A 25350-nucleotide genomic window follows, 5' to 3' on the forward strand; every position below is an offset into this window, starting at 1 on the left:
AGGGTTTACCCAAGGGTTTAGAATTTAAGGTTTCGGATTTAAGGTTTAGGGATTAGGATTCATGGTTTAATGTTTTGCTGATGACGTTAAAAATATTTTTTTTTGTAATTACTACTATTTTTTATTTATTTATTTATGCATTTTAATTTACAAAAATAATATAATTTGACAATATTTTGTTTCCTTTTTTAAAAGATATCGAATTTGAAATAATGAAATCCTATTGGTTGGTGAACCTAGAGGTTCACCCTAGGGGGTGAACCCAAGAATAAATCTTCAGAGATTAAGTTGTTTCATTCACAAAAACAACATACCAATTAATGTGAAATTTCCTTATAGTTAATCTTAGCTGACGAAACTGTAAATAACTAAATACAATAAGTCAATAACCCATATATGTGTATATATATATATATCTTAGAGAAATTTTTTCTTTTTTTTTTTTAACTCAAATGCAAGAAGCAACGCTCTAGTTTATAAGATGAAACACAAAACTGAAACATAAAGAAACAAAGGCCAACGCTTAGAAAAGACATCACAGACAATAGAAGACAACATTAACTCATCCTAAGGGAAGGGTTTAAGAGTTAACGAACGTAACCTCCGTCTGAATGAGATCATGTAGCCATGACGGGCCACCCAATGCAAGATAAGACTGTAACCGCCCGTCCCTCAGAACACTCTTTGCTATCTCTATTGCCACCTTATTGGAGCCTCTTGATTCTACTTCAAAAGCTATGACTGCCAATTCCGAGCATAATGTAGCAATTTGCCGAAGTAAGCATCGATATCTTGGCCATCGTATATGGTTCTGAATTGCCTCCACTAGCCTTTGGGAATCAATACCAACACTAACCTCTTCTAACCTCAAGTCTCGCAAGCTCCTAAGAACCCAAAGCAAGTAGTTCATCTCCGCTGATAACCGATCAGGTGATGGGAGCAGAGCATCCCTTGCGTGCATTCCAACCTCACCTCTATGATCTCTTGTGATCCATGCTCCTCCTGTAAGATATCTATCGTTTCTCCAGTTTGCATGCATATTAAATTTCACTAACCCTAGAGCTGGTGGTGCCCACTTCTCCGGTGCTCCAAGATCGTGCAAGTATTGGTTGCCTCCTTGCTCCACTTTATTCAATTCATTCCATAAGGTGGATTCCTCCAGAGCTATGTGAGCTAACAACAGCGTAGACTCTTGTACTTCTGCATACAACAAACTGTTCATGTTCTTCCAGATGGTCCAAAGCATCCATGGAATCGCTCTTCTTCGAACAAGTTCCATATTCGAATCTTCCATGATGTGAAGACACCCATTCAGCAGCTCAACTAGGTCAGCATTCTGAACGTTTTGACTTGGAATCACATCGAATTCTGTCCACAGCTCTTGTGCCTTCGTACACTGAAACAAAACATGTTTAATTGTCTCTGATCCTTGGTTACACAGTTTACACGTCAGGTCTACCGGCATTCCGTGAGCTGTAAGGCATTCCGCTACTGAAAGTGCTCCTGACGCCGCACACCATAAGAACGTACGTATTTTGGGAAGCGTGGGAACTTTCCATATTTTTTTAAGTCAAGCATTGCCTGTCCTCTCAGCTCCTCATTTATCTTTGCTAAGAGCCAACAACCACTCTTGACCGTGTAGCTCCCTGTCTTGTTGAAAGCCCAAACCTCCCTGTCTTCAACGTCTCCAATAATGACCTTCTTAATCCTCTCCACCTCATTAGGTGGAAATAGGTTATGTAGTCTCTCTAACCTCCATTTCCCATCCTCTCCTATCAAGTCCGAGACTCGTAGAGCCACATCAAAGGCTATTTGTCTACTCACTGGCCGACGAGGTGCATCATCAATTATCCATTTGTCAGACCAAACAAACATGTCTTTCCCATTTCCAATGGATTTTATAAGCCCTTTCCTCAAGAGTTCTCGGCCAAATAAAATACTTCGCCACACATAAGATGGTTTGTATCCCTTTCCACATTCTAGAAACATTGATGAAGCAAAATATCGTCCTTTGTACACCTTCGAAAGCAAGCTATCAGGCTCATTATACAGTTTCAATGCTTGTTTGGCTAATAAGGACTGATTGAAATCCTCAATGTCTCTGAACCCCAACCCTCCTTTGTCCTTTGGTACACATATTTTCTTCCACGCAACCCAATGTATTTTCTTCTTCTCTCCATCTTCATCCCACCAAAAACTAGCCATTGCACTCATTATCTTTTGACAATGATGCTTAGTCAATCGAAAGCATGCCATCACATAAACTGGAAGAGCCATAGCAATAAACTTGAGTAGTACCTCATTTCTGCCATGGGAAAGCTTTTTGGCAAACCAACCTCGTAGCCTCTTGTTAATTTTCTCACCAATGAATGCAAGTAGCTTCTGTTTGGAGCCGCTAAAACACTCCGGTAATCCCAGATATTTTCCATCTCCTCCTTCATTATCAATGTGTAGAATCTCAGCCAACAGCGTTTTCATCACCGGATCAATATCAGCTCCAAAGATAACCGCTGACTTCTGAAAGTTTATAACTTGTCCAGACGCATCTGCACACAGCTTCAGACATTTCAGGAACTCCGTGCACTCACTCAAGCTGGCTTTGCATAGGAATTGGCTGTCATCTGCAAATAATAATTGTTGGACCGAAGGACAGTTCCTTGTAAGCCTCATGCCAGTAAGAAGACCGTTCTGCTCTGCTTTATTCATCACGTGCACCAGGGCCTCATCACATAGGATAAACAAGAACGGTGAGAGCAGATCTCCTTGCCTAATTCCTCTCTCCGGTTTTATATGACCAAAAGATTCACCGTTCATCAAGACCGTATACGAGACTGATCTGATACAACTCATCACCCAATCAATCCAACTTCTGTCAAACCCCATTTTAAGAAATAAAATCTCCAAGAAATCCCACTCCACTCTGTCGTAAGCTTTAGACATGTCTGTCTTTATGGCAATGAAGTCTCCTCGACAGTTTGGATTTGTTTTGAGACCATGGATCATCTCATGAGCTATGAGGAGATTATCCGATATCAGATGCCCCGCTACAAAAGCACCTTGTGTCTGCGACACAATCCTTGGCAGGATCGTTTTAAGTCTGTTACTTAGAACTTTGGATATTACCTTGTATATCACCGAGCAAAGACTGATCGGTCTGAAGTCATTCATTTGATTTGCGTTAGGTACCTTAGGCAACAAGCAGAGTTGCGTGTGGTTCCAGTCTGTAGGAATAACCCCAGAAACAAGAATTCCTTCACCTCCTTTGTTACCTGTTCCCCCGTGACAGACCAATATTTCTGAACCAATATTTCTGAAAGAAATGGTCGGTCATTCCATCAATGCCAGGTGCACTATCGCTTTTGATAGCTTTCACTGCACGTTTAATCTCTGCGTCTGTCACCGGCTTCGTTAGACTAACATTCATTCTGTCAGAGACTCTCATTTGCATTCCCTCCAGCAATACTTCAGCATTTTGCGAGCCTCCAAAGTGGAAGAGATCTTGGAAATACTGAACCGCTATCTCTGCCTTCCGCTCTTCATCATGATGTTCAATTCCCGATGAGTGATTGAATCCTGTTTTTCATTCTTCTCTTCTCCACCCATCCATGAAACACAATTGTGTTCTTATCACCTACTTGCAGCCACGAGTTTTTGCACTTCTGCTTCCAAAAGGCTTCTTCTTCCTTGTATGTTTTCTCCAGCTCCATACGTGTGGCCGCTAAAAGTTGCAAGTCTGGGTATTGTTTCTGACTCTCTGCCTCTAGAGTCTGCGTCAACTTCTTAATTTGCTCATTGGAGTTCACATTCACAGACTTCTTCCACTTCGAGAGTTCTTTCCGACACGTTTGAATTCTTTCTGTCACAGTACCACCATTTCCACCAGTATTCAGATTCCAGCCCTTACGTACCACTTCCATTACTTCCGGCTTAGTGCACCATCTCTCGTCAAAAGTGAATCTACCTTTTCGCCTTGTTTGTGCTGGTACCAAGCTTGCCAGAACCGGCATATGATCTGATCCTGTCCTTTCCAAGTACTTAATATGTGTTCCTGGAAATAGCCTGAACCACTCGGCGTTACCGAACGCCCTGTCCAAACGACACTGCACCCATACCTTCTCCTTAACTCCATTAGTAAAAATCTCTCTAACTCCAGCCCATGAGAATGGATCTCCAAAGCTTGGCGGTTCTTTGAGTCTGCAATCTCTCTGCATTGCCCGAAACTCAAAGAAAAAGCTCTCCTCTCGTGCTGGCCCTCCTAGCTTTTCTCCATTGTTCAACAATTCATTAAAGTCACCTATTAGAAACCACCCACCAACTCTGGTCAGGCTGATGTCTCTCATTACCTCCCACACATCACGTCTCCTATGTCTCACTGGATCTCCATAAATGAATGACATGAAAAATCGTAATGCTCCAATCTTCACTTGGGTATCAATGATCCGGTTTGACGCTGATAATACTCCTCTCTAAGAGAAATTTCTAAGGATAACCATTTTTAGTTTATTTTCACAAAAATAACACTCAATGAAGAAAACGACCAAAATAAGTTTTATTAAAGTATAAAAATACATTTTTACATTAGGGTTAACTAATCTAAACTTATGATTCAGAGTTAAGGGGTGGGGTTTTGGGTATATGGTTTCACATTAAAAAAAAATAAAAATAAAAAATTTTAAAATAAAAAGAGGTCATTTTGATTTTTTTTTTCTTGAGTGCTATTTTGTGATAAAAACTTAAAAATAGTTATTCGAAAGAATTGCCATATATCGTATGTCCATAACAAAATTTGACTTATAAGAAATGTTTGAAATTATGTGTGAGGTATTCAAATTCAGTTCTCATGCAAAAAAAGTCACATACTTCGTGAACACAACTTACTTATAAAAAAAATGGCGTGATATAAAAAGAATCTACATTCCAAGTATCTGGTCAATATCGACCAACATACCATACATACAAAATGTCTATTATATGCGACAACTTTATAATACATTTTTACCAATAAAAAACTTTCTAATACATTCTGAACTTTATTTGGTGATAATTTCCTAAGCTTTACAAGTTGAAGATATTGAAAATGGAAGTATTAAAATACATTTTCTCATTGATCTTAAATATGATCGTTATCTTTAATTGCTTGTCATATATTACTTCTTTTACTAATCTATAGAATCAGTTGTCGTGAGCTATAGCCAAACCATCAGTTAAGCGGTTTGTTTCCCTATACATATGAACAATTCAGAGCAACCAGTCCCTTATCAAGAAGCCATGGCACAAGCGTACCAGGATGGACAGCGGATGAGTATCCCCAACCCCTGTCATGAGAAATTCCACCACCATCATAGAATCTACCTCTACCTCCAGCCTTCTAACCCCTTTCTTCCAAGCAATCACTAGACCATAATACGCACCCCAGAGCTCCGCCAAAGGTGTTGTACATCTTCCTATATTTAGCGCAAAACCACCACACCACTCACCTTTTCCATTCCGCATTACTCCCCCTGCATCAGCCAGCCCCGGGTTCCCATGTGATGCCCCATCCGTGTTAAGTTTCATCCACCTAACTCGAGGTGTCGTCCATCCCACCATTATCTCAACCATATGCTTCCCCTTTAAGTGTACATTTTCTGCTTTGTTTGCTGATATCACTTCTTTGGCCAAATCACGTAAGAATTTGACTTTATCTCTCCACAGCCGATTATCACCAAACACATTTCCACATCTCCACTTCCGCCCACACCACACAGCTAATGCGAATGTTGTAGCCCACGGGATGCCACCTCCTGCACCCTTATCACATAGGTTCTTATATAACCATTCCAACAACGACATTGAGAAAAAATCCTCCCTTCTCGTCGTCGGAACAAATCTCTCCCATATACCTTTCATCGCATGGCAATCACGAAGCACATGTAATATAGTTTCAATCCCTCCTCTGCAGACCTGGCACATATCAGTCCCACTCAGGTGCTGTCTATATCTCTCTACATTCGTCATGATTGTTTGATTTCCCACTAGCCAGAGGAACATTTGTACTCTCTCAGGTGCTACCACACGCCACATACATCGAAAAAATGTCCCTATATACGGTCTTGGATTGTCATCTCGTGTGATCAAAGCATACGCGGACTTTACTGTAAACTGCCCATTTGGATTTTGACCCCATGCCAAGCGGTCTTGTGCTCCAGTAACAATATCCACCACTACTGCCATAAGCTCTAGTCTTTTCTCAGCTGTTACGAAAGGGGCAATTCTATTAAGGTCCCAGCCTCCACCTTCCCCCCACATATCTCTAACTGTTATATCTTCATAACCTTATGGGAGCCCTGCGATCGCATCCGTCATGAGTGGCTGACCTGATACCCATCTATCTATCCAGAACCTGATGCGTCTCCTATTACCAACAATCCAGTTGTGTCCCGCAATTACCACTTCTCTTATCCCCATTGCCACACTTCTCCACGTTGAAGAGCCAGACCTGCTCGCTACCATCCAAGATGTGTCATGAATATCACCCACAGCGTACTTACTACGTAAAACCCGGGCCCATAAGCTCTCGGTATCCTGTAACAAACGCCATCCCACTTTAGCTATCAGAGCCTTATTCAAATCTCTCGGCACCCTAATCCCAAGACCCTCATCAGCCTTCGGTTTACATATCTTGTCCCAAGAGACTAAGTGTTGTCCACTTCCCCACACAAAGCTTCTCGCTAGACTATCCAGCTTCTCCAGGGTACATGCATGCATACTTATCGTGCCCATCGAGTGCACCGGAATTGATGATAGGACCGCCTTTGTCATTGTTACCCTTCATGCGAGGCTTAATGTTTGTTTCTTCCATCATGATAACCGTGAGGCCACTTTCTCCAGTACCTCCCCAAAAGTATCTTTATTTATCCTCTTCTGTAGTATCGGCATCCCCAAGTATTTTTTCAGCTCCCTTGTTGATGCAATACCACTCTCTCTGCTTATTCTCTCTCCTCGTTCTCTAGGGACATTGCTAGAGAAGAATATATTCGATTTCTAGAGGCTTACTTTCTGACCCGAGGCTTTACAAAACTTCTCTAACACTTTTCTGATCACTCGAATTTGCGTCACAGATGCCTCCGCAAATAGGATTAGATCGTCTGTAAAAAAAATATGAGATAGTTGTGGACCACCTCTCGACAGTCTTATCAGTTTCCATCTTTTATCCTCCACTGATTCCTCAATCAAATAACATAATCTCTCCATGCATAAAACAAACAAATACGGGGAAAATGGGTCCCCTTGTCGCAATCCTATTTAAACAAATACGAATATGATTTTCCCCATTCCACAAGATGCACATTGATGGACCAGAGACGCATTCCATAATCCTTACAACCCAAGTCTCAGAAAAACCAGCGGCCCTTAGTGTGTCTTCCAGAAAGTCCCAACGCAGCCTATCATAAGCTTTCTCCAAATCCAGTTTTAGGAGAATCCAACCCGTGCGTCCCTTCTTTCTTTTCATCGAATGTACAACTTCCTGGACTACCACAATATTATCCGCACTTAATCTTCCCGGGATGAAACTAGACTGAACATGACCAATCAGTTTATTCATAATACCCTTCAGTCTCCCTACCATGGCTTTCGTGATGGTTTTAAACAACACGTTGTAGAGACTTATCGGACGAAACTGAGTAATGTACTCTGGTTTTATCACTTTCAGAATTAGCACCACGAGGGCATCATTTGTGTTCTCCGGTAACTTCCCCATCTCAAAGAAAAGAAGGACAAACTTGATCACTGAGGCACCTACTGTCTCCCAGCACCTTTGGTATAAGACTGGTTGGAACCCGTCTAGACCCGGCGCCTTAAAACTGCCCGTATCTCTCACCACCTTTTCTACTTCTTCCGCAGAAAAGGTTTTGTTAAGATTCATATGATCCTGTCTTGTAAGCCTCACAAATCTCCTCTCCGCTAGCATTTGTGTGCTGTGTCCACATCCTCCAGAGAATATAGTTTTTTTTTAAATAGTCAACCGCTAACTTCTCAATTTTTTGTGCGTCTGATACCCACTGATTTTCATCCTTTTTAAGCATCTCAACTCGATTCTGCGTTCTCTAATGATTGTCGACATTTGGAAGAACTTGGTATTTCTATCTCCGTGCACACACCACTTCTCCCGCGATCTCTGGAACCAAAGCACTTCTTCTTGTTCAAGAACTATTTTGTATGTTAAATACTTCAGATTTATTTACAAAGTTTTTTAGTAAAAATGATCAAATAAGAAAATTTTTATATACATATTAGTTTGATTCATTTAACCTCTAACCATAACGTGAGCAACCAGTACATATACAAACATTTATAGATTGTCGATAAAAATAAAAATAATTATAATGCAATCAATTACAAATTAAGATACTTGTGCAAATGCGCGAATCAAAGTAACCACGATTATATTTGTGTGATCACGAAATCATTTAGCTGCTCCGTCGTTCCATTAGTTTTCGCCAATGTTCTAAAATACGCTATTCGCTTTCTGTGCGGTGATGCAGCGCCTAGTGCATAGCTGTATACGCGAATGCCTAAAACAGGGTCTAGGCGGATATATATATATATATATATATATATATATATATATATATATATATATATATACAAAATTAGTTGATGACTAATATGAAAATAAAATAATACTAAAACAATATAAGGTTTTCAGTACTAAATTCTTAAAATCAAATAACTAACGTCTAAGATTTTAATAATTCTAAATCTAAATAAAGAAGAAAAAAGTCCTTATTCTCAAATCGATATAATGACTAAAACGTAAAGAAAATAAACTAAACTAAAAGTCTAATTATCATTTTTTTTTTCTTCACTGTACATGTTTGAAAATTTCGAAATAAGAGATAGAGAAATATAAAGTGGCAAAGTGAGGGTTTCGAGGCTTTATAGCATTTTTTTACGGGTTAATTATACTTTGGACTTGTTTTTTTGGCAGCTAGAGATGACAAAGCATTGAACGTGAATTGTTAATTAGGGTTAACAACTTAAAATATAGAAACTTTCGCTAAACTAAGTAGTTTTATGCTTTTCAATTTTTGACTCAGCTTCAGTTAATTATGTAACCGTTTTTTTTAAAGAAAAAGAAATACAAACGCCTAGACATGATCGTATGTGCGGACTATGCGCCGTATACACATCCGGTTTTTAACAAACCGCATATTAAGCCGTTTATAATGATTTTGCTATGTTAGGTGTCCGCATAGCTTCCTTAATCTCATGGAAAAGGGGATGCGCTGAACGTGGAAACTAGTCTGGCTCATCTTCATTCGGGTTACTACTTTGTTTTTAGCTTTTTTGCCAAAGTGTAACAAATAGTAGATCTTTTCGTTCTTGTAAAGTCTAAACCTTCATTTATATGATATTTACCTTTTAGCGGAAAAAGGTGTCCGCATAGCGTATACTGACTGAATATGCGGTCGCGTTGGGCGTATTTTTGAACACTGGTTTCCGCTAACACATCCATCATACGCGACGATGCATATTTACAAACTAGTCACTCGCTGCACTTTTCAAGGATATACATCTTTATAAAACTTATTACTTGGTTAATAATTTAATTTTCTTTTTTAACTTTTTATTTATTTTAAATTTATTTTTAAAGTACATAATTATATAGTTTATTTTAACTAGAGTGGTATTCTGATTTAACGATTCATATAATCTTAATTACTCAATTTTAAATATAATAGATTGAAAATTTCACTTTTAATTCAATTATGATTTATTTTGTTCTGATTCAGCTCAAATTTGTAAAAAAAAAAAATCAGTAGTTTTTTGATGAAATTTTGAATTTATTGATCTATCATAAATTTTTGGTATAGCTATTAGTGTATTTTGTATTAAAAAAATTTAAATATATTTTTGCTTAAGTTTATAATTAGATATATATGCCATTTAAGAAATTATATATAAAATGAGACTGAAATATTAGTTTTTTGAAGTTATCTATCCAGACTAAACTGGTAAAACTTAACCATGCTGACGTGGTAAAATTCCAATCGACAGTTGGCAACTTCTTAAAACTGAGAAATGGAAATTATATTCCTTTCCTGATGTTTTTTTTTTTTTTAATTTTCACAGAAACATAAATGATAAGAATTTTAATTCTAACGTTCAACGTCCACTTTTTTTTTGGTTTGTTCGCTTGTTTACATTTACAACAATTTCACATACAGTGTTTGGATGTTAAAATCCACTATTCCAAAATATTCTAAAAAATTATGTAGATAAGTACAACACACACAATCATGAAAATCTTCGCATTAGAAATTAATGCTGCAAAACGTAGACCCATATTTTTGGGGATTTCAGCATGTTACTTTTTCGCAGGCATGCGTTGGCCTATCATTTGCATCCGCAAAGGATAACACAAGGTTGTTTTCTAGTCGTGACTTCAACAGTTCTGAAGCGCGGCTTGTATTACAACACTTCCGACAATATATAATATCCTTATCCTTGTCATTCTTACTTAGAAAATGCAGCAAAGTTAGCCACAAACTGGGTGGCTCACTGGCTCATGATGCTATGATTTTCAATATTTTGATGTTTGACTAAGCACTATCTGATATTTAATCTTCTGATATTCAAAAATATATTTCCTAACAACTTTTACAATTTTTATATGTACACATCCATAGTGATGTATAAATTTACACAAATTTTTGCACCCATTGAAAAAGAGTTCTTGATTCGCCCTAAATTAATGTACTCGACTTGGTTATAAGTATAACCACTTGTTGAAGTTGATAAGTAAAAATTGGAAAAGGTATTATTGATCTCGTAAGAATAAAGTAAAATACGCATAGACTTATTATATAGTGAGTTAATAATCTAACTTCCCAAAGTAATATGGAAATAATATATTGCAGAGATAATGTTATATTTTCTAATATTAATATTCTTATTGATATTTCCATATTCTTCTTGATTTTCATGTTTTCATAATCTGGATTCTTTTAGACACCAAATGCTTACATTAATTTAAAACCTCAATGGCATAGACGTATACAACCAGATATAAACTCGACATGAAGATGATAAGGGACTAAAATTATTAAGGAACTAACAATAGATTTGACAAAGAAGAGAAAAAACTCACATGTGTTATAAATCATTAAGTGGATGACCCATAACCAAAACCAAGACAAGGCCTAGCCGCGGCCAATGGAGAAGAGAGAGTCGGCCAAAATCTTAGCCGACTTAGGATATAGATGTTTTCCTTTTCTATGTTTTAATAGTTTTCCTATTTTCTGATGGATTAGGTTTTGTACTCTTTTTTTTTTCTTATACTTTGTAATTCCTATATAAAGGAACCTTATATTAATAAGATAGAAGAATTCTCCATTTTTTTTACAACACGTTATCAGCACGATAGACTCCAAAACCTTGATACAAAATCGAAACCTAAAAACCCTAAAACTCTAAGCCGGCGGCGACGATCCTAGACGACCTCCGTCTCGTCTCAACTCTGATCAAGCTCAGCTTCAGACGTTCCCTGTTCGTGTCCAACGACCTCAGCCCCAGCTCAGCTTGCATCCAGTTCAGATCACGATCCCATCCAGATGCAACCCCATCTACGACAAGCAACAGCTTGCGATCATCCTCGGCACCGCGACCCGATAGGAGCCGTTCCGCGTCCGTCCGTCTCAGCTCGTCTTTTATCTTTGGTGGTCCGGTTCAGACCTACAAAACAAAGGTACAGACTAAATCTGAGAACATAATGATCAAACCTAAAACCCCCAATCCATTATTATGGAATCTCATGTTCTTGATCAAAACCCTAAAACATATAACCTAAAAATCGACAATCTCATAACTAGTAATAGAAATCGATTCCTTAGAACATATTGATTGATGTTATTGATTGTTTCTGATCTGAATTTAAGAAACCCTAATTTTGGAATCGAAACCCTAAACCTAAAAGATTGAATCCGATTTTAATTAATCTTGATTGAATGTTTAATGATCTGAGGTTTTAGGATTGATAGATTGATTGAATAATCTAATCTCGAATTTAAATCCTAAAGGCCTTGAAACCTTGAAATCATATTGATTAAACCAGCAGCCTGTATTGTTTAAATTGAAACCCTAAATTTATAAATTGAATCCAATAGAAATCGAATTGCTAAGGTTGTTTGCATTACATCTAAATCTGAATTGAATTGCATTCGTCTTGTTTAAATCGACCAGCATATAGAACATACGAATTCGAATTTGATTACATTGATAAAAGTATATGGCCGTGTGGCTTTAATCTCTCTGTCACATGTAGAATCATAAATTAGGATTGTTCGCACCATGGTCAAATTGATTTCATATAGCCGATCCTATTGTTTTGATTATATGGCCGCATAAGGCATGCTTGTAGCCGATTTCTTTTGAATGTCTTAAGGTCGAATGATTACATTGTGAATCTGAATTTTAAATGACAATGTGATCCAGATGTCGAAAATCTCAAATCTAGACTACGCAGCCCTTAATCTCTCTGGAGATAACTATTTACAGTGGACGCTAGATACAAAGATCAACCTGAGGCCAAAGGGACTCGGTGATACTATCATCGAGGACAACAATGAGAATGATAAGAATCGTTATAAGACGATTAGTATTATACGCCATCATCTCATTGAAGGTTTAAAGGATCAGTACCTGACAATGGAAAATCCACTAGACCTTTGGACCGCTTTACAGCGTAGATATGATCACCAGAAAATAGTGCTACTTCCAAAGGCTAGATATGAGTGGAAGAATCTCAGATTCATGGACTATAAGTCCGTGGATGAATACAATTCTGTATTGTTCAAAATAGTTTCAATGATGAGACTGTGTGGTGAAGAAGTAACCGAGAAAGAGTTACTTGATAAGACCTTCTCTACATTCCATTCAACGAATGTGTTGCTGCAACAGCAGTATAGAGAGAGAGGATTCGCCACATATACTAATCTGATCTCGTGCCTACTTCTGGCCGAGTCTAATAATGAACTCCTGATGAAGAACAGTGAGATGAGACCTCCAGGTTCAGCACCATTACCAGAAGCTCACAAAGCTGAACTTGAAATGAAAGATCCCAAAGAAAGCAACCACGTCTATAATGAGAGAGAACACACGGCAGAGGCCGTGGAGGGTACAAGGGACGTGGTGGCCGTGACAATTATACATATGGCCATGGATATGGAAACCATAATAACTGTGGTCGTGGTTCCAACTATGGCCGTGGAAGAGCCAATTTTGGCCGCGGTCGAGGCGGTATATCCAAGCCGTCTTACTCGACCAAATCAATTTGTCACAGGTGTGGGATTGATGTGTTGTGATTTTGCATAGTTTTTTCATATATATTCATGCATTAACCTTACATTTATTTTCATTTAGAGTCTATTGCATGTACATTTGCATCTTGTAGGTGTTGGATGAATTGTTTGGAGTTTTGGAGGTGATTAGAGCACAAAAGGAGCTTTCGAGGAGTCTTGAACCGAACGTGTGAAAGAAAAGCATGGATGAAGGTCTTAAAGATATCTTTTGAAACTCGTCTTTTGGGAAGACATGGTAAATTGAGTTAGCTTTACAATGGAGGTGGTTTCAAGTCGTTTGGAGCTGTATTGAGGGATTTATGATCAAAATACTACACACATATCAGTATGACATTCCTAGCGGTCACCCTAGCAACATCAACAATAGCCTTCGAATTTTAAGCCTTTAGACTCATTTTTATTCACTTAAAACCTATAAAACTCATTACTATTCATTATTCTTCTTATTTTTGGTATTCTAAAGGTGTGTGCAACATGGAGAAAGTGGAGAAAACTTTAATGAGTGAGTTTTATCTCTTTAAAGCTTGCAACATGGGGGATGGGTTGTCTATCATGAGTTTGGTGGCTCTTTTGGCCTAACTTTCTCTACCTTTTCTGAAGAGGCAAGACTACTTTGGCCATATGAAGGGGCAAAAGGTGTTCTATAATGGAAGAAAGTGGAGAATAACTTTTATGAGTGTGTTTTATGCTTTATGCTTTCACATGATGGATGTGTTGTCATCCTCCTTTACTTAGGCTATAAAAGAGACTGCAAGGGGAAGGAGGAAGACACACAATACACAGAGTACAATACAACAAAGAGTAGAGAGTGAAAGTTTTATAGTTTCATATTTTGTATTTTGAGAGTTTGAGAGAAAACATTTGTTCTTGAGCTGTTCTTCATTGTTCATCATCTATTCTTGAGTTTTAATTTCGTTTTGCTTGTTTAATCCTTGTTTATCTTTATTCTCTGTTGTATCTACTTGAATATGCTTCAATCTATTATGAGATTAAGTGTTTTCATGGAGATTAGTGAGTAGTTTCCTTAAGAATTCATGGGTTAGGGAGATTAGAGTAACTTAGTGAAGATCTATGGTGTTATTGTATTAGATCCTTGTATGAACTTGCTTGTTGAGTATTTTTAATGCTTGTTTAGTCTTGATCACTCTAAACCTGATTTCTAAACACTTCTCATCAGACATGATTAGATGAAGTGTTTGAATCAACTCAACTAAGCTCTAGTGAGATTAGCCAAGGACACTTGATGTTAAAATTGCTAGATAGTTATTAAACTTGAACTTAAAGATTGCTTGATTGAATTAAGCCAAAGACATTTGATGTTTAATGATTTCTAAGCAAATGGACATTTACCTAGACATAGGACTTGTCTAAAATTGTGTTTAGACTTAAGAGATTACTTTGATTGAAAGCTTGTCACCTAGATTGGATCTTAGTTACTTGAAGTCAATTCCCAATACCCATGGATTCACTTGTCTAAATTGATTAAAACCTTGTTGTATTGCTCTGTTTGCTATTGTTACTTGTCACACACTCACCACTATTGAATCTGCTTAGCTTAAGAAATGACTTGTACTCTCACTGATTCACATCACTAGGACTGGTTCGACATTCACCCCACTATACTACAACATTTGCAATAGGCAGAAAAACCTATTATCAAATTGGCGCCGTTGCCAATCCTAGTCTGATTGTGACATTGAGTTTGAGTCTTTGCTTGAGACTGAGTTTTACTTTGTTTTAAAGTTACTAATTCTACTTCTTCATCTACTTGTGATCGCAGGTGCATGAACCTAAGAAGTAGAGGCACTACACATCTTACTCCCTTGACAGATATCAAAACACTTGAAAGAGAGAACAGGAGAAGGTTAAGACAAGAAGAGCAAGAGGCTCAGATACAAAGATCAGAACCTATGATGGAACCAGTTCCAGAACAACCTCAAGCTGAAGAGGGCAATGGTCAAGGAGCTGCCAACCTTCGACCTAGACAACCACAACGCCAAGCTAGGGCCATCGGTACATATGATCAACCTAACATAAATGGGAATAGGTTGGGCATTAGGGCACCGCCAGTTGCCAACAACAATTTCGAGATCAAGTCCAGCCTCATCAACATGATTGAAAACAACAAGTACCATGGACTTGCCTTGGAAGACCCACTAGATCACCTTGACAGATTTGATAAGTACTGTGGCTTGTCAAAAACAAATGGAGTTTCAGAGGATGCTTTCAAGCTCAGATTGTTTCCCTTCTCTTTGGGAGACAAGGCTCACACTTGGGAGAAAAACATCTCAAGTGATACTATCACCACTTGGGATGAATGCAAGAAGGCCTTCCTCAACAAGTTCTTCTCTGCTACAAGGACTGCCAACCTTAGAAATCAGATCTCTGGTTTTCAACAAAGAGGACTTGAAGGATTTTCAGAGGCATGGGAGAGATTCAGAAGCTACTTGTCTCAATGTCCCCACCATGGCTTCAACAATGAGAGCTTGCTAAGCACTTTCTACAGAGGAGTCTTGCCTAAATTCAAAAGCCAGCTTGACACTGCAAGCAATGGAAACTTCTTGGGGAGGACTGTCGAAGATGCATTAGAACTCTTGGAGAACATGGCACAGAGTGACTCTGTCTACAATGATGAATATGATAGAAGAGACAGAGGTGGTGGAGGAGAAGATATGACCACAAAGAGAGAGCTGAAAGCACTTCAAGACAAGATTGACATGCTACTATCAGAAAAGACCAAGAAAGAGGAGTTACATATGGTTGCTGAAGTTGATGGAGTAGAATGCCAAGAAGATATGTACTATGTCAATGCTCAGGGTACATGGTACAAGAAGGAGCCTGACTATCAATACCAGAACAACTACCAACAGAAACCCTTCTACAACAACCAACAGAAGCCATTCAACAACTACCAGCCAAGACCATTCTACAACAATCAGCCTAAGCCATTCTACAACAACAACCAAGGTGGTTACCAACCCAAACAGAACTTCCCTCCGGGATTCTCACCAAAACCAAGTCAACCTGCACAAGACCAAGCTGGATCATCAACACAACCTCCACAAGAGAGTAGTACTGAAGCTATGCTGAAACAATTATTGGAGGGACAAGCAAGAAGTGAGAAACAATTAGGGTATGAGCTGAAAAATCTCCACAACAAGATTGATGGGAATTACCATGATCTAAACAACAAGTTCAAAGCCTTGGAGAACCAGTTTGTCTCTATGACAGCCAGCTCAAGTCGCCAACAAGGTTCCCTACCTGGAAAGCCTGAACAAAACCCAAAGGAGACAATGAAGGCAATCACCCTAAGGAGTGGAAGAGAGTTGCCTCCTAAAGTTCTCATTAAGGATAATGAGAAACAAGGTGGGGAGGTGGTCATCAATGTAGATGATGATGTGGTGATTGTGGATGAGAAGACTAATGAGGAAATCTTGGAGAAGATAGTTGAAGCTAAGGGCAAGAGAAAGATTGGAGAGGAGAAAGTTGAGAACAAAAATGAGGCTGCTACATCAACAAAAGAGAAATTGTTCACTCCTCCTCCCTATGAGCCAAAGCTTCCCTTTCCTGGAAGATTCAAGAAGCAACTCCTAGAGAAGTACAAAGCCTTGTTTGACAAGCAAATGAGTGAAGTTCAACTCACCATGCCCATAATTGATGCATTTATGCTGGTTCCACAATACAGCAAGTTCTTGAAAGATGCTGTAGAACAAAAGAAGAAAGAGATGGAAGGGATGGTGATTCTTACTCATGAGTGCAGTGCCATTATTCAGAGACTGACTGTCCCAAGGAAGCTAGAAGACCCTGGTAGTTTCACCCTGCCATGCGCCATTGGACCTTTGACATTTGAGAGATGTCTATGTGATTTGGGAGCAAGTGTCAGCCTCATGCCACTATCCATTGCCAAGAAGCTTGGGTTTACACAATATAAAAAGTGCAAGATCTCTTTGGTGCTAGCTGATCGATCTGTCAAGCTCCCCATTGGCATCCTAGAAGATCTTCCTGTCAAGATAGGAAATTGTGAAGTGCCTACTGACTTTGTAGTGCTTGAGATGGATGAAGAGCCTAGAGATCCTTTGATCTTTGGAAGACCTTTCTTGGCAACTGCTGGAGCAATGGTGAATGTGAGAGATGGCACAATTGATCTCCACCTTGGAAAAGATCACATTCTCCATTTTGATATCAAGGAGATGATGAAGAAGCCCACAACTCAAGGAGAAATATTCTACATTGATGAGATGGATGCCTTGGCTGATAATTTCCTTGAGGAGTTAGCGATTGAGGACTCTCTTCAACATGCCCTGACCATTGAAAGAGAGACCCAAATGATTGAAAACAAGGATAGTGATGAGCTAGTAAGAAGGCTAGATGTTCACCTTGAGAAGGATGGAGAAGATGAGTTCATGGAGTTGCCACAAATGACTCAACATGCTGCCTCAGCAGACATTCAAGAGAACCTCCATGAAGCTGATTGGAGTGAGCTCAAGGCACCAAAAGTGGAGCTTAAACCTCTTCCCCATGGTGTAAGGTACGCTTTCCTTGGACCTAATGAGACATATCCTGTCATTGTGAGTAGTGAGCTGACTGAGAATGAATTGTCTATGCTTTTAAATGAACTTAAAAAGTATAGAAAAGCACTAGGATACTCACTTGATGACATTAAAGGAATCTCACCATCTTTGTGCATGCATAGGATACATCTAGAGGATGAATCTAAAACTTCAATTGAACACCAAAGAAGATTAAATCCTAATTTGAAAGATGTTGTTAAAAAAGAGATAATCAAATTGTTAGATGCTGGTGTGATCTATCCTATCTCTGATAGCAATTGGGTTTCACCTGTGCATGTAGTTCCTAAAAAAGGTGGCATAACAGTTGTTAAGAACGAAAATGATGAGTTAATACCAACAAGAACAATAACTGGACATAGGATGTGCATTGACTATCGAAAACTGAATGCAGCCTCTAGAAAGGATCATTTCCCTTTACCATTCATTGATCAGATGTTAGAGAGGCTAGCTAACCATCCCTATTATTGTTTCCTTGATGGATACTCTGGATTTTTCCAAATCCCTATACACCCAAATGACCAAGAGAAAACGACATTCACTTGTCCTTATGGTACCTTTGCATATCGAAGGATGCCATTTGGACTGTGCAATGCACCAGCAACATTCCAAAGAGCAATGATGTCGATTTTCTCTGATCTTATTGAGGATGTAATGGAGGTGTTTATGGATGATTTTTCTGTATACGGTTCTTCGTTTGCTACTTGTTTGTCAAATTTGTGCAGGGTCCTACAGAGATGTGAAGATACCAACCTTGTGCTGAATTGGGAGAAGTGCCACTTCATGGTTAAAGAAGGGATTGTGCTTGGGCACAAGATTTCAGAGAGAGGCATTGAAGTGGACCAAGCCAAGATCGAGGTGATGGCGAGGTTGGCTCCACCAAAAACAGTGAAAGACATTAGAAGCTTCCTTGGCCATGCTGGTTTCTACAGAAGGTTCATCAAAGACTTCTCCAAAATAGCTAGACCATTGACCAAGCTGCTGTGCAAGGAGATCATCTTCAACTTTGATGAAGAATGCCTAGAAGCCTTTAAGAAGCTGAAGGAGGAGCTCACCAGTGCCCCAATAGTTCAACCACCAGATTGGAGTCTACCCTTCGAAATCATGTGCGACGCCAGTGACTATGCTGTGGGGGCAGTCTTGGGGCAAAAGAAGGACAAGAAGACACATGTGATCTACTATGCAAGTAGAACCCTTGATGAAGCTCAAGCTAAATACTCTACAACTGAGAAGGAGCTATTGGCCATTGTCTTTGCATTTGAGAAGTTCAGAAGCTACTTGGTTGGGTCAAAGGTGACTGTCTACACTGATCATGCTGCATTGAGACACCTCTTAGCCAAGAAAGATGCAAAACCAAGACTGTTGAGGTGGATTCTGCTGCTACAAGAGTTTGATCTTGAGATCAAGGACAGGCCTGGAGTTGAGAATGGAGTAGCTGATCACCTGTCCAGGTTGAAGGTGGAGTGTGGAATCCCTATTGATGACAGACTTCCAGAAGAGCAAATGATGGCTATTCATGCAGTGGTAGCTGTTTGTGAGACAGGAAAGAAACTTGAAGAGGTGAAGGCAGCTGATGAGAAGGGTCCTTGGTATGCTGATATAGTCAACTACTTAGCTAGTGGAAAAGAGCCATTGAACCTTGAAGGTTATGCCAAGAAGAAGTTCTATAAGGATGTGAAGAGATATTATTGGGATGAGCCTTACCTCTACATACTTTGTAGAGATCAACTCTATAGAAGGGCAGTGGCTGAAGAAGAAATTGATGGGATCCTTACACATTGTCATGGATCATCCTATGGAGGCCACTTTGCTACATTTAAGACAGTGGCAAAGGTGCTACAAGCTGAATTTTGGTGGCCTCGCATGTTTAAAGACACCCAAGACTTTGTCTCTAGGTGTGACTCTTGTCAAAGAAGAGGAAACACCACCAAGAGGAATGAAATGCCTCAAAACCCCATCCTAGCAGTTGAAGTGTTTGATGTCTGGGGTATTGACTTCATGGGGCCTTTTCCTTCATCTTATAGCAACAAGTACATACTGGTGGCTGTAGATTATGTCTCTAAGTGGGTTGAAGCAATTGCAAGTCCAACCAGTGATGCAAAGGTGGTTCTAAAAATGTTCAAGAGCATAATCTTTCCAAGGTTTGGGATTCCAAGAGTTGTGATCAGTGATGGAGGGTCTCACTTCATCAACAAACTGTTTGCAAACCTCCTTAAGAAGAATGGTGTGAAGCACAAGGTTGCAACTCCTTACCACCCCCAAACAAGTGGTCAGGTTGAGATTTCCAACAGGGAGATCAAGTCCATTTTGGAGAAGACTGTGGGGACAACAAGGAAGGATTGGTCTACAAAGCTTGATGATGCACTTTGGGCCTATAGGACTGCTTTCAAGACACCCTTGGGAACCACTCCCTTCAATCTTGTCTATGGGAAAGCTTGCCATCTGCCAGTGGAGCTTGAGTACAAGGCATTATGGGCTGTTAAGATGCTGAACTTTGACATCAAGAGTGCCAAAGAGAAAAGACTTTTCCAACTCCATGAGCTTGATGAGATTCGACTTGATGCTTTTGAGAACTCAAGAATTTACAAAGAAAAGACCAAGGCATTCCATGACAAGAAGATCCTGAAGAGGGAGTTCAACATTGGAGATCAAGTGTTGCTCTTCAACTCTCGATTGAAGTTGTTCCCTGGAAAACTTAAGTCAAGATGGTCCGGCCCTTTCAAGATCAAAGAAGTGAGGCCATATGGAGCAATTGTGCTTTGGAACAAGACTGGTGAGGAATTTGCAGTGAATGGGCAAAGAGTCAAGCTGTACATGGCGGCCACACCTGAGAAGGAAGGAACCTCGGTTCCACTTTCCGATCCCAAACCAGCCTAAACCAAAAAGGGGTAGTCAAGCTAGAGACTTAAAACAAGCTCACTTGGGAGGAAGTCCCATGTCTATCCCTATATATATTATTGTTTTACTTGTGTGGTTTTTCTTTTGTGTGTTTGATAAGTGTGTTTAAAATTTTCAGGTGATTCTCCACTTAATCAAAGAGAAAGATGGCCATCCAGCAAAGCTACAAGTGTTAAAATTATTCAACTCCATCTAGCAACTCCAAGCTAAGTGTCTCTACAACCATTGTAAATATATAGTTTTCTTGTTTGTTTCTTCTAGACCTCTTCTTTCACCTTGCTCTCACAAAAGAGACTGTGTGAAGTAAGTGTGGGGGGAGAGTCTACTTATCTCACATGTTTTCTGTTTTGTTTACTTGTCATAAGCATTGCATATCCATTTGCATAGAAAATCCATAAAAATTTGCAAAATTCCAAAAAAAAAAACATTTAGTTATATCATTTGCATCTTTAGGTTTGAGTCTAGATCATATAGAATGCATAGGTAAAATCCCTACAAAGGACTCATGCAATGAACTCATTGTTGATACCCTTTTGAATCATAATAAGTAGCTTGAGCTTCTTCTGAATTTCTTGTAAACTTCGAGCCTTGAAAACTCCTCTTAAGACTCATTGAATCTTACTCTTTGAAACCAACTCCGATCTTAATTGACTAAAATGAACTTAATGCTTCTTGCTTATGGTCTCTTGAGTACTAAATCATGGCTTTACACACAATTGAGCTTGTATATACCGTTTTACCAATCTTTTTGACAACTCAAGTGGTAGTCCATACCCTAAACCCTTCCCTTCTTTCAAACCATCATTAATTGTTGAGTGAGGTCTTTTTGTGAAAGCTTGTCATGTGCAAAATCTTGAGAGTATTAGGAGCGACATTGATTTGTTCTCATCTCTTGCTAGCATTAGGACCTCTTTTGGGCTAGAATCTAGGATGGTGGTTGGAATGATGTGCTTTAATTATTTTGAGGATTAAATTGGAAAAGATTATGTAAAGGAAATGAATCAAAAAAAGTGTCTTAAAAAAAAAAAAGCTCAGATTGTGTCAATAAAAACCCCAAAAAGAAAAGAAAAAGAAGAAAAAAAATAAGAGAATGGGGATAACAAATTTTTGAGCTAAGATACATAGTTGTTAAGACAAAGAAAAGAAAAGAAAATAATGTTCATTGGGTAAGAGATGAAAATGGGTGTACATTTGGGATTTGAGATGAAGAAAAGAAAGGGTAGAACTTAAAAATTGTCTAGGAAAAGGGTACAATGATGAGAACCGATTTATGTATGCATTAATTGCTCCTTTTCTTAGATAAATTTTGCACAATGATCAAGCTCATATTCTTGAGTGTAAGTCACCATAGCAAAATGTATTTGGACCCTTCTCATTCTTCACATTAAACCATTTTTTCTCACCAAACCAAATGATTTGGACCAATTGGCAATTTGCGAGAATTCACTTATGATATTTCTTATTGGATGTGAGAGTTGGTTGATTTGAGGATTCATGATAATGAGTTAAAAGATCAAAGGAATTGATAGGCCTAGAGAAGTTAGAGCTAATAAAAACATCTTGCTCTTGCTATTTGGTATGATTTTGTAAGGATATCACAACGATGGCATTGAAGAGTTTCTTAAGGTCATGAATTTCCATTTGTGTATTGAAACATCACTTCCCATGTTCTTGAAAGTTTACTTGAGGACAAGTAAAGGACTAGTGTGGGGGAGTTGATGTGTTGTGATTTTGCATAGTTTTTTCATATATATTCATGAATTAACCTTACATTTATTTGCATTTAGAGTCTATTGCATGTAAATTTGCATCTTGTAGGTGTTGGATGAATTGTTTGGAGTTTTGGAGGTGATTAGAGCACAAAAGGAGCTTTCGAGGAGTCTTGAACCGAACGTGTGAAAGACAAGCATGTATGAAGGTCTTAAAGATATCTTTTGAAACTTTTCTTTTGGGAAGATATGGTAAATTGAGTTAGCTTTACAATGGAGGTGGTTTCAAGTCGTTTGGAGCTGTATTGAGGGATTTATGATCAAAATACTACACACATATCAGTATGACATTCCTAGCGGCCACCCTAGCAACATCAACAATAGCCTTCGAATTTTAAGCCTTTAGACTCATTTTTATTCACTTAAAACCTATAAAACTCATTACTATTCATTATTCTTCTTATTTTTGGTATTCTAAAGGTGTGTGCAACATGGAGAAAGTGGAGAAAACTTTAATGAGTGAGTTTTATCTCTTTAAAGCTTGCAACATGGGGGATGGGTTGTCTATCATGAGTTTGGTGGCTCTTTTGGCCTAACTTTCTCTACCTTTTCTGAAGAGGCAAAACTACTTTGGCCATATGAAGGGGCAAAAGGTGTTCTATAATGGAAGAAAGTGGAGAATAACTTTTATGAGTGTGTTTTATGCTTTATGCTTTCACATGATGGATGTGTTGTCATCCTCCTTTACTTAGGCTATAAAAGAGACTGCAAGGGGAAGGAGGAAGACACACAATACACAGAGTACAATACAACAAAGAGTAGAGAGTGAAAGTTTTATAGTTTCATATTTTGTATTTTGAGAGTTTGAGAGAAAACATTTGTTCTTGAGCTGTTCTTCATTGTTCATCATCTATTCTTGAGTTTTAATTTCGTTTTGCTTGTTTAATCCTTGTTTATCTTTATTCTCTGTTGTATCTACTTGAATATGCTTCAATCTATTATGAGATTAAGTGTTTTCATGGAGATTAGTGAGTAGTTTCCTTAAGAATTCATGGGTTAGGGAGATTAGAGTAACTTAGTGAAGATCTATGGTGTTATTGTATTAGATCCTTGTATGAACTTGCTTGTTGAGTATTTTTAATGCTTGTTTAGTCTTGATCACTCTAAACCTGATTTCTAAACACTTCTCATCAGACATGATTAGATGAAGTGTTTGAATCAACTCAACTAAGCTCTAGTGAGATTAGCCAAGGACACTTGATGTTAAAATTGCTAGATAGTTATTAAACTTGAACTTAAAGATTGCTTGATTGAATTAAGCCAAAGACATTTGATGTTTAATGATTTCTAAGCAAATGGACATTTACCTAGACATAGGACTTGTCTAAAATTGTGTTTAGACTTAAGAGATTACTTTGATTGAAAGCTTGTCACCTAGATTGGATCTTAGTTACTTGAAGTCAATTCCCAATACCCATGGATTCACTTGTCTAAATTGATTAAAACCTTGTTGTATTGCTCTGTTTGCTATTGTTACTTGTCACACACTCACCACTATTGAATCTGCTTAGCTTAAGAAATGACTTGTACTCTCACTGATTCACATCACTAGGACTGGTTCGACATTCAACCCACTATACTACAACATTTGCAATAGGCAGAAAAACCTATTATCAGGGATGAGTAACCATTGGGCCAAGAATTATAGAACCCCTAAACATCTATGTGAACTCTATCAGGAGAGTCTTAAGAACAAGAACCCATGAGCTCATATGGTTCACGATAATGGGTATGATGCTGATGATGATTTCGACCATGAAAAGGATGATCTAATGGATCATGAGACATCAGATTGTCTTAAAGACTAATTCGACTTTTATTTTGATTGATTCTATGATTGCTTTGGTGTTTTTATTTTTGGTGTTTGAATTTATAATATGAAAGCTTTAAAGTTTTATAAAGTCTCTTAGATTATAAATCTTATTATATAGAATGAATGAGATGAGTATACTCGTGGTGGATAGTGGCTCAAGTCACACAATTCTTAGAGACAAAAGATACTTTGTCAATCTCATAATGCAAAGTGCAAACATACACACTATTGCGGGTGTGGCCGGCCTGATTGAGGGTCACGGCAAGGCTTATATATTGATGCCTAAAGGCACTCATCTAGAGATTAAAAATGCCTTATATTCCCCCAGCTCTAAAAGGAGCCTATTGAGTTTCAAGGATATAAGATTGAACGGTTTCCACCTTGAAACATGGGAAGAAGGAAATAAAAAATTCCTTAACATATTTTCGATCACCCAAGGCAATAGGACGGTCCTAGAGACTGTACCCGCAATAGCTACTAGTCTATGCAAAGATAAGTATGATCGAGGCTAATGCCTGCGACAATTTCACTCTATGGCATAACCGGCTTGGCCATCCCAATACTAGTATGATGCGAAAACTGATAATGACTTCACAAGGGCACACATTCAAAGGAGTTGTCCCAAGTAATCTCACATGTGCAATATGTGCACAAGGGAAACTCATAACTAGGCATTCACCAGCCAAAGTGAATAAGGAAATCATAAATTTTCTGGAAAGGATTCAGGGAGATATATGTGGACCAATACACCCACCTAGTGGGACGTTTCAGTATTTCATGGTCCTGATTGATGCATCGACCAGATGGTTGCATGTTTGCTTACTATCCACACGAAATTTGGCATTTGCACGCCTGATTGCTCAAATCATAAGACTGAGAGCACATTTTCTAGATTTTCCTTTAAAGACTATAGGTCTAGACAATGCTGGTGAATTCACGTCCCAGGCGTTTAATGAGTA

At 38.5% G+C, this 25350-nt stretch overlaps 2 protein-coding genes, 1 long non-coding RNA gene and 1 other non-coding gene across 4 annotated transcripts; 2 read left to right on the top strand and 2 right to left on the bottom strand.

Moving 5' to 3' along the window:
• Nucleotides 1-580: 580 nt before the first annotated feature.
• On the bottom strand, nt 581-4340 carry LOC125582153. The gene is made up of 4 exons (XM_048748705.1): nt 3632-4340; nt 3343-3573; nt 1582-3269; nt 581-1396 (listed from the first exon to the last, which is right to left on the bottom strand). Exons 1-4 carry the CDS (start codon nt 4338-4340, stop codon nt 581-583), a joined length of 3444 nt encoding a protein of 1147 aa, XP_048604662.1.
• Nucleotides 4341-13529: 9189 nt separating this feature from the next.
• LOC125581533 lies at nt 13530-14257 on the top strand. Its single transcript, XR_007319158.1, has 2 exons — nt 13530-13668; nt 13807-14257. It is a non-coding gene; the product is annotated as an uncharacterized LOC125581533 (long non-coding RNA).
• Nucleotides 14258-15127: 870 nt separating this feature from the next.
• On the top strand, nt 15128-22541 carry LOC106412614. Its single transcript, XM_048748706.1, has 8 exons — nt 15128-15553; nt 15668-16167; nt 16579-16872; nt 17104-17198; nt 17301-17613; nt 17920-19432; nt 19493-19667; nt 20172-22541. Exons 1-8 carry the CDS (start codon nt 15128-15130, stop codon nt 20786-20788), a joined length of 3933 nt encoding a protein of 1310 aa, XP_048604663.1. The 3' UTR covers nt 20789-22541.
• LOC125582689 lies at nt 15710-15816 on the bottom strand. The gene has a single exon (XR_007320145.1). It is a non-coding gene; the product is annotated as a small nucleolar RNA R71 (small nucleolar RNA).
• Nucleotides 22542-25350: the final 2809 nt, after the last annotated feature.

Source organism: Brassica napus, chromosome C2 (genome assembly GCF_020379485.1).
Source record: "Brassica napus cultivar Da-Ae chromosome C2, Da-Ae, whole genome shotgun sequence".
Classification (NCBI taxonomy): Eukaryota; Viridiplantae; Streptophyta; class Magnoliopsida; order Brassicales; family Brassicaceae; genus Brassica; species Brassica napus.